A 13,825-nucleotide genomic window follows, 5' to 3' on the forward strand; every position below is an offset into this window, starting at 1 on the left:
GAAGCTTTACCTTTACGTACAGGTAGTCCCGAAGGTGCTTTTTCAGGAGGCAACTGGACTTTCTTGTTTTTTTTTTCCTTTGAAGATGTTTTGCTTCTCATCCAAGAAGCTTCTTCAGCTCTGACAGGATAGCGGGGAATGGAAGGGTTTATATTCCTTGCAAGACAGCTGGTCATTTGCATCCTTTTTAGAGAGTTGTTGAGGCCATGAAATCCTTCAATTCCCCCCCTATTCTGTCAGAGCTGAATGAATCTTCTTAGATGAGAAGCGAAATGTCTTCAAAGAAAAACAAACAACAACAATATGGCAAACTCTTTTCGGAAATCCTAGAAAACTGCGGGGACTCACCCGGGCAATCTCCAGGTGTCAACACTGACTCAAATGGACAAATAAATAAATAAAAGAATCTACAGGGCAACACCTAATACCGTGAAGGGATTATAAGCAGGCCCACAAACAGGAAGCAGACGTGACTGCACAATGAGAGCAGGAACCCCTGAAAAATAAACGTACAATAATCTAACCAAATGTAGCCCAGTCTTAGGGATGACAAAAAGAGATTTCAGATGATCCATGTGCCTTTTAAAAGCATTCCAATTATGCAGGTTTCTGCTTTTCATGACGTACCTTAAAGACCTTTTGCCTGAAGATTACTTTTCTCTTTCCACCCACGAAAAGCCAAGTAAATATGACTTGAGGGAGAAGCACAGGTCTTAAAAATAATAACCCAGCCCTCACCTCAAACAAAAGTGGTGTGTGTGTGTGTGCGCGTGCGCACGTGCACATGAACACACACACACACACCCATGATCCTGGGCACATTTATTTCTAGTTCAGAAATCTGTAGGAGAAGATACAGTGAAAAAAATCCCCCAAACATTAAGAAAGAAAGAAAGAAAGAAAGAAAGAAAGAAAGAAAGAAAGAAAGAAAGAAAGAAAGAAAGAAAGAAAGGGAAAGAAGAGAGGGGGGAGGGAAAGAGAGGAAGGAGAAAGGAAGGAAGAAAGGAGGGAAGGAGGGAGAGGAAGAAGGAAGAAAGGAAGGAAGAGAAAGATAGAAAGAAAGAAAGAGAGAGAGAGGAAGAAGAAGAAGGAAGGAAGGAAGAGAAAGGAAGGAAGGAGGGAAGGAGGGAGAGGAAGAAGGAAGGAAGGAAGAAAGAGAAAGAAAGAAAGAAAAAAGAAAGAAAGAGGGAGGGAGGGAGAGGAAGAAGGAAGGAAGAGAAAGAAAGAAAGAAAGAAAGGGGGAGGGAGAGGAAGAAGGAAGGAAGGAGGGAAGGAGGGAGAGGAAGAAGGAAGGAAGAAAGAAAGAGAAAGAAAGAAAGAAAAAAGAAAGAGGGAGAGAGGGAGAGGAAGAAGGAAGAGAAAGAAAGAACGAAAGAACAAAGAAAGAAAGAAAGAAAGAAAGAAAGAAAGAAAGAAAGGGGAGGGAGGGGAAGAAGGAAGGAAGAGAAAGAAAGGAAGGAGGGAAGGAGGGAGAGGAAGAAGGAAGGAAGGAAGAAAGGGGAGGGAGGGGAAGAAGGAAGGAAGAGAAAGAAGGGAAGGAGGGAAGGAGGGAGAGGAAGAAGGATGGAAGAAAGAAAGAGAAAGAAAGAAAAAAAGAGGGAAGGAGGGAGTGAGAGGAAGAAGGAAGGAAGGAAGACTGACCTTTCACTTCTAAATCTGAGCTACCATCACATGCACCCTTTCTACAAAAGGGACTGCTTCAGTTCTGGCTGGTGCTGCACTGCTGATTGTCATTTTCAATTCTCTATGAGAGTTTCCCAGCCAGTCTCGCAATCCCTTACTCCTCACCCATCCCACCGAGCATCAACCACTTACCTGCAAGTTTCCCACAAGGAAACTCAATGGGGAAACCATCAAAAAGTTGAAAGTCATTTCAACTCCTGCTGCTTCTTTGCCCTCCCGTGGCCGTTCTGTTTATCGGTTTCACTAAGGAAATCTCTCTGCAATGATGACCCAATGGGGCCTGGGTTATCTAATACCCATTAGTCTTAAAATGTTACCATTTTCTTTAGCATTCTAATGGGTGAGGCAGCTTGATTGTGTAATGAGTAAGGTGTAGGACTAAGGGAAACCCAGATTACAATGATGGAGACTTTAGGCCAGTCACTCTCTCTCAGGCCAATCTAACTTATCTGTTTGTAAGTGGTGATTAGCTATTCCATTTTCCCTCCAAGAAATTCAAGGCATGTACAGTTAATCGGTTCCACCACAAAACCGCGGTCGACTAAAGCGCGCTCGACGAAACCGCGTACCTGACATCATCACAGCGCGACGAAAAAAGCACGCTGTGAGCGGTAAAGCTAAAATTAACGCGTAAACCTAAACCTAACCCCCCGAAACCTAACCCTAAACCTAACCCTTACCTTAACGTGAATCGGCTTGCTTTAAAAGCGCTTTTTAAAGCGCCCTTTTTTCTCCGCGGTCGTATTTGTCGCGCTGCTGATGACGTCAGGTACGCGCTTTAATCGGGCGCGCTTTAGTGGACCGCGGTTTTGTGGTGCCATGCAGTTAATCTGCTTAGTGACCATTCAAAGATACAATAGCACTGAAAAAATTGAACATTTTTCACACTGATGACCCTTGCAGCAAGCCCATGATCAGATCATCAACATTCAGATGCTGGGCAAATGACTCATATTTATGACGGTTATAATGTCCCGGGATCATGCGATCCCCTTTTGCGACCTTCTGACCAGCAAACTCAATGGGGGAAGCCAGATTCACTTAACAACGGTGTTACTAACTTAACAACTGTGGTGATTCAACCATCGTTGCAAGAAATGTTGCAAAATGGGGCAAAACTCATTTAATGACTGTCTTGCTTAGCGAGAGAAACGTTGGGCTCAGCTGTGGTCACAAATCAAGGACTACCTTAAAGCCATTACATTGAACTGACAGAACCTGATGCATTTGTAACAAAGCTGATTATGCAACAAAATCTGTATATATAAAAATTGCTTTGTGTATGTGTGTGTGTGTGTGTTCCAGCATAACTCTGGAACGCCTCAAGCAATTTCAACCAAACTTGGTATACAGATGACTTATGCTCTGGAAAAAAAAATACTGTGGCAGTTAAGACACGGCTAAAACCCCTCGGTGTATGTGTTTGTTCTGTTAAGATACAGCCTGTTGTGCCTTAAAATGGATTCTACTGTACAGTTGCAGTGGAGTTGCCATGGTAAAGGCTTCACAGTACTCCACAAGGGGGCTCCCTCTGGTAAGGGGGAAAATCCAACATTAGAAATTACGTTTGGTCCGGGCATTTCCCCCCTATAAATAAATACCCAGGCAACACCAGGTTACCAGCTAGTTAAAGAATAAATAAAACACGGGCGCAGGAAATGAATTAAATTCTTAACTGAGAGTCCATTGCAAATTATTATCTAAGCGAATTTATATCTGATCATAAATTATACAATCAGCAAATGTCATGAGATATCTAACCTCTGGCTAGATTTCGATTCCTCTTCTTTATCTTGTGTGATACCCAACTGCTCTGGTGACACAAAGATCTCTTTGTTGACATTGTTCACCCAGCTGCTTTTGGTATTTCCAGACTTATTGTGACTCAGCTCAGCTAAAACAGAAGATAATAGACCAAAAATGGGAGAAAATTAGCTTATGTTTTGTCAACTCATGCACAGAGAGTAGCCAATGTACAGTTTGAACATGCAAGTTCCTTCTTTATTTACCAACACTGAATATGAAACATGAATACCACTATTTTTATTAATCTCAATACATTCGAGATTCTAAATGCAAATTGATATTTCAGTAATTTTCTATCCTATTGTTAAGAAAGGCATCATTTTTAAAATATGAAATCTTTTACAAACTTGCAACACTTTCAACTTGGGGAAAAGTCCATAATCAATCTATCAATCTATCAATCTATCAATCTATCAATCTATCAATCTATCAATCTATCAATCTATCAATCTATCAATCTATCAATCTATCAATCTATCAATCTATCAATCTATCAATCTATCAATCTATCAATCTATCAATCTATCAATCTATCAATCTATCAATCTATCATCTCTCTCTCTCTCTCCCTCCCCCCCCTCTCCCCCCTCTGTGTGTGTGTGTGTGTGTTTGTGTGTTCCAGAATAACTCTGGAACGCCTCGAGCAATTTCAACTTGGTACTCTTACTCCCTGGAAAAAAATACTGTGGGGGGTAAGACACCCCTAAAACCCCTCGGTGTATGTGTGCTGTTAAGATACAGCCTGTTGTGCCTTAAAATGACTTCTACTGTACTGCCATAAAATGGCTTCTACTGTGGAGTGCAGTGGAGTTGCCATGGTAACGGCTTCACAGTACTCCACAAGGAGGCTCCCTCTGGTAAGAGGGAGAATCCAACATTAAAAATTACGTTTGGTCTGGATATTTCCCCCCTATAAATAAATACCCAGGCAACACCAGGTTATTGGCTAGTTATGACTAAATTTCCTGTAAAAGTTTGTTATACAGGTAGTCCTCGACTTACGACCATTTGTTTAGTGACTGTTTGTAGTTACAACAGCACTGGAAAAATGTGACACCACCTGTCCTCGCACTGATCACCATTGTGGCATCTTTACAGTCATGTGACCAAAATCCAGGTGCAAATATTCAAGATGGTTGCAGCATCCCGGGGTCACGTGATCGCCATTTGCAACCTTCCCAGCTGGCTTCAGAGGAGGAAAGTCAATGGGGAAGACAGCAGGAGGTTGCAAATCACAACTCATTTGCTGGCTCACGTAACAACCACAGCAAAAAAGTTATAAAATCAGGCACATCGTATGATGCCTCACTTAATGACCATCCTACTTAACAGCAAATTTTCTGATCCCAGTATTAGTCATAATTAGAGGACTGCCTGTACAGGAGAAACTGGTTTTTCTGTAGACACCCAGTTATCCCAACGGCTCTTGAACAAGATGGGAGTATGGATAAATCATCTAAGCATTTTCACTGTGATAGAGTGTCTTCATTCAATATATTGACTTCCATTGATTCTGATTTGCTTGGAGAGTAAGCGGCCAGATAGGTAGACAGATAAGTAGATAGGCAGGCAGATAAATAGATAGGTCTATAGGCAGGTAGGCAGGCACGCAGACACGCAGACAGACAGACAGACAGGTGGATAGGCAGGCAGGCAGGTAGGCAGGCAGGTAGGCAAGAAAGCAGTCAGGTAGATGGGCAGATATATGGGTGGGTAGGTAGGTAGGCAGGTAGGCAGGTAGGCAGGCAGGCAGGCAGGCAGGCAGGCAGGTATATAGGCAGACAGAGAGAAAGACAGGCAGGCAAGTAGACAGTCAGCTAGGTGATTAGATAGATGGGTGGGTAGATAGGCAGGTAGGTAAATGGGCAGGTAGTTATGTAAATAAGCAGGCAAGGCAGATAGCTAGGCGGGAAAGTTGGTAGGTAGATTGTCCACTTAGAAAGATCCACTGATCATGCTGGCTTGGAATTGGATTTGGACATGGGAGCTGAGGTCCAAAACATTTAGAAGGCAGTAAGCTGGAGGAAAACTGACTTGAATCAAGACCATGAAAAGCCCTTCCTCGTTTTAACCATAAGGGTGTGTTCTTGATTGAAGATCTACCAAAATAAACATTTCTCCTTCTTCAAAAAACCATGCTTCTCTTTTCCCCCCCTCCAAATGAACACATACCTATTGTCAAGGGCTTCCTTCTTATCGATGCCCGGATAATATCGGCTCCATGTATTTTCTCTCGGTGCCTCTTTGCCTTGGCTTCATAAAACCACTGCCCACTCATATTCTTGACTTGGGCATCATCCTTTACTTTTTCAGGTAAATTCCTTTAAAAAGTAATGAAAAACACAATGGTTATTATATCGGGGATGTAGGGGACCACAAAACGCTTAAATGTGATTCAGTAGAACTAGAGAATACAGTAACTGAATGAATGAATGAACGAATTTGTCAATTGTGTCACTGTTGGAATTCCAGAACCAGGTCATATGTACCTTTTGAATGGGGTCCGTCATAACTTTGAACAGTTGCTAAGCAACTGGTCATTGCAACATACAGATCAGGGGTGGGTTTCAAAAAATTTTGGAACCTCTTCTGTGGGTGTGGCCTGCTTTCCGGGTCCACTGGTGGAACCTCTTCTAACCGGTTCGGTAGATTTGACGAACCGGTTCTACCGAATAGGTGCGAACCGGTAGGAACCCACCTCTGATACAGATAGTCCTTGCTTAATGACCAGTTGTTTAGTAACTGTTCAAAGTTATGACGGACCCCGCTTAAAAGGTACATACGACCTTGGAGAGAGCAAGCAAATTCCGTTAACACATTTTAACTGTATTTTTAACAATGTTTTAAGTGCCAGAGCATTCAAGTATTCGTTCTCTTTTCTTTGCCTATCCAATATGTTTCCACGAAGATATTGTTCAGCTGGAATTGCCCAATACATACCAATTGTAGTTTTCTTTTTTTAAACCACCTCCTCTGTCCTACCACAATGTGTTTCTTTCTAGCTGCAATTATGGAACACCCTTTGAATAAATATGACTGGTCAGAAGACAGAAATTTCACCTGTAAACGCAATGTTTATCTTTACCTGCCACCTGTTAATCCTAACCCTAAATCAACTCTTAGATTGAGGGATGAAGAGGTCCAGGCTTTCTGAAAATTTACACCACTTGTGTTTGAACAATGTTAGAATTAGTTAGAATTCACACTTTCCTTCCCCCCCCCCCTGCTATTGCTTAATTTCTTTTGAAAGGCCAAAATGCTCTTAGCTTTAAAGGCGTGTTTCTGACATGACGGGAATTATATGGTTAGTTACTCTCATTTATTGATGTTTAATTTTGTGTTTGCTGCTCAGACAATTGCTTAATCGGAAGCTATATACTGTAAATCAAATAAATGGAATGAATGTACGTCAGACTGTCTACAACTGGAAGTAGATATTTTACCAAAACTGACGTGTATTTTCTTTCCAATTAATAGCCATATTAGCTGGGGATGATGAATGTGTTTTGATTGACCCACTTCTAAAGCCCTTAATGCTCCCCCATAAATGAACCCTACATGGCAAAAAAATAAAATAATCCTGAAATAAGTGAACAATCAGTTAACTTTCATTAAATTTTATTTCAATATATGATTACTGTAGGGGGATTATTATATGCACGGAGATGGAAAGACTCAACGGTACCACTCTGGATGAATGGTTGTTGAAATTGACATATTTTGCTGAAATTGATAAGTTGGCTTCTTTGTTAGAGAAAAGACAAGATCTACATTCATTAGTGATTGGAAGTCTCTTATGGACATTTCGTGTAAAAATTAAAAACATGGACTTGTGACTTATGGTTTCTAGGACTATACAGTGTACAGATGTACACAGTGCATTGAAAACCCAATTAAGATCTTAGAGCAAAAGTCAAAACAGAGACAAATATCCAACCAAGAATATATATTAATTATTCTAGCAAAGTGTTCGGGAACCTTTTTGGCAATGAGTGCCAAAATGGGAGCACGTGCACAGATGTGCACCAGAAACCAGAACAGCAGCCAACTAGTGTGCATGCATGTGCATGCTCTTCTGGTTTCTGGCATGGGCACACGAACTGGCTACCTGGGCTTCCAGTTTATGGTGCACATATGCTCACGAAGACCAGCTGGGTGGTGCACATGCGCATACCCAAAACCGGAAGACCATCTTCCTGGCACCTGCATGCGTGCCGGGTGGCTGCTCTGCCATTTCCTAGTGCTCCCACACATGTGAAGACCAGCTGGCCGGAGCATCAGAACCCAGAACCCACATCCAGCACATGGGCCATAGGTTCACCATCACGGCTCTAACATTTAGGGACATTGTTAGAACAAGGTTTTAATGGCTGAATTTCTTCTCTCCTCTTTCAGGCGGAAGGAGCCAAGAAGAAATTTTAAACTCTGGCAACACATCACAGACTGATCCAATAAGAGGCAGAATTAAGATCTCCTGACTTGTTCATTACAGCTCACTTGGCCACAGGAATTCTCCTTCACCAATCCTTCAGAAAGAGAAAATAAGCGGACTTTTCTGCTAGCCATCCGATAATCCCAGGAACTTCTCACGCATGAAGATTTGGAGCTTATTTTTACCCTTGCCTTGTATTACCCAGCCCAGCTGAGTAATACAATGAGCAAACAGACAAGTTGACTTCCCTCTTTCTCCACATCCTGCTTGAAGATAAAGTAAAGGTTTCAAGTGTCCAGTTGCGCCTAACTCTATGGGCTGGTGCACATCTCCATTTCCTAGCCAAGGGAGCCAGCGTTGTCCAACAAAACTTCCATGGTCATGTGGAATATGCCGGGGAACACGGAAACGCTGTGGTACCGAAGTGGTACCTGTTTATCTACTCGCATTTGAATGCTTTCAAACAGCTAGCTAGGCAGGAGCTGGGGCAAGAATGGGAGCTCACCCTGTCTACATGGCGTGGGTCTCAAATTCGAGCTGTCAGTTTGACGGCTGTCAACTGCTGAGCCATCCTGCTTAGGAAGGAACAATTATGCCCAATGTACAAAATGCCACAATGCTTTATGCTACTTCCTGACCTTGCACAGTGAGGCAGATGGATGGCTTTAAAGTTAAACTGAAATACAGATAGAGAGACAGACAGATTAGATTTTTGAAGAAAGAAAGAGAGAGAGAGAGAGAGAGAGAGAGAGAGAGAGATGGGGAAGGGAAGGGAAAGGAAAGGAATATGTTAGGTAGGTATAGAGGGAGGGAGGTAGAAAGATGGATGGGTGGGTGGGTGGCAGAGGTGAGTTACTTCCGGTTCAGCCCGGTTCAGCCGAATCAGTAGTGGTGATTTGGCCTGGGTTGCAGAACAGGCAGCGACCCAGGCTCACCCGAATTGGTTCCCCAGTCTCTTCTGCCGCATGTATCTCCGAGGTGGGGTGTGGGAAGAATCACTGGATGGGTATTGTTACGGCCCAATTGCCTGGAGACTGAGGTAAATCTGAGGACACTCCCTCTGTTCCTCCTGGTGACTCCCAGATTAACCTCAGTCTTCAGCCTAACAGGAGCTATTAGTGACTCTCCAGTGAATAGTAGTTAGGATTTTTTGTAGTATTTTTTCCCCTTTTGCTAGATCCACAGGATTTTTCTTACAGCCTGTTTCTGTGCATGCGCAGAACAATTTACAATTTTCTGTTTCTGCGCATGCATGACTAATGTGCGCTACGCACACGCAAAGCGAACCGGTACCAACAGGTTCAGAAACCCACCCCAGGTGGGTGGGTGGGTAAGTAGTAGGTAGGTAGATAGGTAGGATGAGAATGACACAGAAAGAGAGAGAGAGACAGACAAACAGACTGGTAGTCCAAAACCATTCTTCCTTTTCTTGCAGAATATTACAAGCAGCTCTTCTTCATTCCCCTGCTGTGCTTCGGCATGAGAAAGTGGAACAAGTTGGTGATGTCCGTCTTTTTGCAAAAGATTACCTCTGCCACCTAGTCCTAATTCTCCGCATAACCCCATTTGTAGCTGGGTCCATAAGGATAAACGCTAAAGGTATATCCACAGATGTGAACTGAAAAGAACCATGATCTGCTTCAGTGGTGGGATTCAAATAATTTAACAACCGGTTCTCTGCCCTAATGACCAGCTGGGTAGGTGGGGCTCAGTGGTCATGTGACTGGATGGGCGTGGCCAACTCAAGGTCACTCAAGTCGATGGACGCTTCGCCTTAGCTGTTACAATGTACTAAGGGTTTAGAGGCAGTTTCTGTAAGCAGGGCAACATGCTCTACATGGGGCAGCCCTTGAAGAGCATTTGGAGACTTCAGCTTGTCCAGAATGCAGCCGCGCGAGCAATTGTGGGTGCACCTCGGTTCACCCACGTAACACCTATCCTCCGCGAGCTGCACTGGCTGCCTATTGGTCTTCGGATACGCTTCAAGGCGCTAGTCGTCACTTATAAAGCCCTTCATGGTATTGGACCTGGGTACTTGAGAGACCGCCTGCTGCCAATTACCTCCAATAGACCGATCAGATCCCACAGATTAGGCCTCCTCCGAATTCCATCCGCCGGCCAATGCCGACTGGCGACTACCCGGAGGAGAGCCTTCTCTGTGGCTGCTCAGACCCTCTGGAACGAACTCTCCGTGGAGATTCAAACCCTCACCACCCTCCAGGCCTTCCGCAAAGCCCTTAAAACTTGGCTATTCCGACAGGCCTGGGGCTAAAGAGCTTCTGCCCCCCTCCTCGAATGGTATGGTTGTTGTGTGTTTTAAATTGTGTACTGTTATGTTCGTCTTTTTATCCCCTGTCTGTACCCCTTTCCCTGACTGAATTGTGAGCCGCCCTGAGTCCCCTTCGGGGAAAAGGGCGGCATATAAATGTAATAAATCCAATCCAATCCAATAAAGATTAGGCTAGAAACAACACTTGAATGTTTCCTTCCTGCCTTCCTTACAGGATTAGCCCTGTAAAGTGGAATAAAACAAAAGGAGATTTCTTCCAACAATCGGTTCTCTGAACTACTTAGAAAGTTACCAACCGGTTCTCCCGAATAGGTGAGAAATGGCTGAATCCCACCACTAATCTGCTTGATGCACAATTCTCAATATATGAGAGTTGTGCATCAACCAGATCGTTGTTCTTTTCAGTTCACATGCTCAGATAAGCCAATTTGCAGAGTTTAGAAAGAGAAAAATTAAAACACAGAGACAAGCCCATTTGCTATTCCAAAGGTTTCTGCCACAAAAGAAAACCCAGAAAAAACAGCAGAGGGTGTTTTCCTAGTGTAAACACAACCACAACATTTCACTTTCTCAGACTGCATGGTGCCAGTGGCCTTGGTGGTAAGAGTCCAAAAGTGCCAGATTATTTTTAACCTATCCTTAAACCCACCGGGTATCCGCATGCTGTTATTACATCCACAAACCGAGTATGAGAGTATTCCAGACCCAGTGGGTGAATTTACAAGTTTTCCCCTGTTTTCATCAGCGCACTGAGCAGGCCGGGGCATCTTGCCAGAGGTTTATTAGATCTTGCGCAAGGGCTAAAATGTTGTCAGCTATGTGGCTATTAACTCCCCTCTCAGCAAAAAGGTCCTAAGGATGGAATGCAGACAAATGCCATGGCCAGATTAGATCTCAAACAAGGAAACTCTAAAACCATAAGCCAAAAGAAAAACAAGCAAGAAGAGACGTCATAGACTTTGGCTAGAAACCAAATTCTCCATTAGAGGTCCTCTAGAACAGGGGCCCCCGATCTGTGCACTGCCACCCACTACCGGGCCACAGCCTATTTGCAAGTGGGCCATGTGAAAGCCCGGCTGGTGTTCACGCATGTACGCATGCACGCACAGCCCCACTCACACAAGCGTTGAGCGGCTCACGGCCCCTCGCATGCTAGTGTCACGGGTGCTCGGAGCCTAACTCGCAAAAGTATTGGTGGCACTCAGCCCCACTCATGCGAGTGTCACAGGAACTTGGTCCCACTCACATCAGCCACGCACACCTAATTCGCGCAAGCATCGCGGGCAGTCAGCCCCACTTGTGCGAGTGTTGCGGGAGCTTGGAGCCTAACTCGCGCATTCGTTGTAGGCATTCAGCCCCATTTGTGTGAGTGTAGTGGGCGCTCGGGGCCCCACTTGCACAAGCATCGTGGACACTTGGCCCCACTCCAGTGGTGGGTTCCAGATTCCGTTCCAACCAATACGGTTGGAACGGCTCCGGCATCACTCACATGGATGCGCGCAGCGCGCACTTGCATCATACTTGCCTGGGATTCTTCCGCAAGCCTCCGCGATGCTCCAGCTGCTTGGCTGAGCATCGCACAGGTGCTGTATGCGCCATGAACGTGTGCAGAAGCACCAAAGGCTTAAAGCACAGGTAAGGAGCTCAGGCGGGCAGGTGGGCCCTCTGGAGCACCGTACCGGAACAGTATCCGGTGCTCCGGGCAGGCTCCAGTAGGCCCGTACCGGAGTGTACCGCCTGCAACCCACCACTGCCCCACTCGTGCCAATGTCATGAGTGCAATAGCAATAGCAATAGCAGTAGACTTATATACCGCTTCATAGGCCTCTCTAAGCGGTTTACAGAGAGTCAGCATATTGCCCCCAACAATCTGGGTCCTCATTTTACCCACCTCAGAAGGATGGAAGGCTGAATCAACCCTGAGCCGGTGAGATTTGAACCGCTGACCTGCTGATCTAGCAGTAGCCTGCAGTCCTGCATTTAACCACTGCGCCACCTTGGCTCGAGTGCTCGGAGCTCCACTTGCGCAAGCATCGCAAATGCTCTCGGCCCTGCTGACACATGTGTGCACACTACTACCCCTCCTACAAAACCATCCCCTCTTCCCCCCGCCTGGCCGCCAACCCAGAAAGGTGGGGAACTCTGCTCTAGAACAGGGCTCCTCAACTCCCAGTTGGCGGACTAGCACCCGTCCACGACATGCCAGAAACCGGGCCACGCAAACAAGTGAAGCCCCATCCATGGGATACAGGCAACATCCCAAACCACGCTTCCTCCAGTCGGCGGAATAGCATCTCTCCACAGAATCGGTCCCTGGTGCCCAAAGGATTGGGGGCTGCTGCTGCTCTAGAACAGCGATTCTCAATCTTGGCAACTTTAAGACACGTGGACTTCAACTCCCACAATTCTCCAGCTGGGGAATTCTGGGAGTTGAAGTTCATGCCTCTTCAAGTCGTCAACATCGGACGTTCTTAGATCTAGAATGTTCTATTACGAAAGGTGGGCAAAAGAAGGCCAGATGCTTTCAGAAACAGTTCTCAACCTTTATGTCAGGGAATTGTACAGCCAGCATCCGTAGGAAATCAGAGACATTGAAATGAATTTATAGTTTTATGTAAGTATAATTATAGTAAATAAGAAATTCAGGCACATCACTACATCGTGAGGTAAAGCATCAAGTAAACCACAGAACAGCATACAGAGCACACAGAAGAAAAAGGCGGGAAAAAGGGGAACTCCCTCTTTACACCCAGGAACCAATCATAACACAGATTGCCTCATGCAGAAGCCCATACTTCTAACCAATCAATTACCACTGTGTGTTCTAGCTCACTACACAACCCTACTGTTCCAGCTACTGAATTTAAATATCTTAAAAGTTTAATATTTCCGGGAAGATCAAATTGTGTCTCTTTCTGCATGCAGTAAAAATAAAAAAGTACCCTTTGATGGTCCTAACAAATTTTAATATTCTTAAAAACAATGTTTCATTTTTATCAATTTTGCTTTGCTTTATGTGTTTTCACCACTAAACCACAATCCCACCAATATTTAGCACAGTCATAAATGAGCCTGTTGATTACTACTATTATTCACTGCATAGGTCACAATGGAGAAAAAAACCCACCCATTTGTATTATTTGTATTTAAATAAATAAATAAATAAATAAAACTTTTTTAAAAAGACAGAAAGTACCCATAAATCCTTTCAATAAAATCACATTTTAACGTATGCGCTGATATTTCTATGCTGCCTTTTTCACAGTCACATCTTAAAGTGGTTGATTTAAAAAAAACAGCACAAATGCAACATATGTATGTATGTATGTATGTATGTATGTATGTATGTATGTATGTATTTTTTTATTTGTGCTGATAAATAAATAAAGGGAGACTAGTATAGATCTATTTCAAGCTATTTAGCTCTCATCAGCTGGCCATACCCTTACTGGGATTTGAACCTTGGCTATATTGCACACTAGGCAGAGATCTTAGCCATTAGGCCACAAATATAACAAAGGCAACAGTAAAAATATTGGGTTTCTGTCGTGATGGACTCTTGTGACGAGCCGATTGACAGATGATGGAAGCAGTTAGCTTCCTCCCATAATTGG

At 44.2% G+C, this 13,825-nt stretch overlaps 1 protein-coding gene across 3 annotated transcripts in view; it reads right to left on the reverse strand.

The window, feature by feature from the left end:
* Positions 1–13,825, reverse strand: part of SYTL2 (synaptotagmin like 2) — a 92,342-nt gene that overhangs the window by 46,580 nt on the left and 31,937 nt on the right. For all 3 annotated transcript variants that reach the window (XM_087721027.1, XM_087721026.1, XM_087721028.1), the window contains exons 3-4: positions 5,662–5,810; positions 3,445–3,577 (exon numbers count right to left, since the gene is read on the reverse strand). In XM_087721027.1, the coding sequence (XP_087577153.1) occupies positions 3,445–3,577; positions 5,662–5,810 (282 nt within the window). The remainder of the gene's footprint in view (positions 1–3,444; positions 3,578–5,661; positions 5,811–13,825) is intronic.

The sequence above is a fragment of the Thamnophis sirtalis genome, unplaced genomic scaffold (assembly GCF_051295495.1).
Source record: "Thamnophis sirtalis isolate CommonGarterSnake01/CBP01778 unplaced genomic scaffold, rThaSir2_p1.2 scaffold_8, whole genome shotgun sequence".
Classification (NCBI taxonomy): Eukaryota; Metazoa; Chordata; class Lepidosauria; order Squamata; family Natricidae; genus Thamnophis; species Thamnophis sirtalis.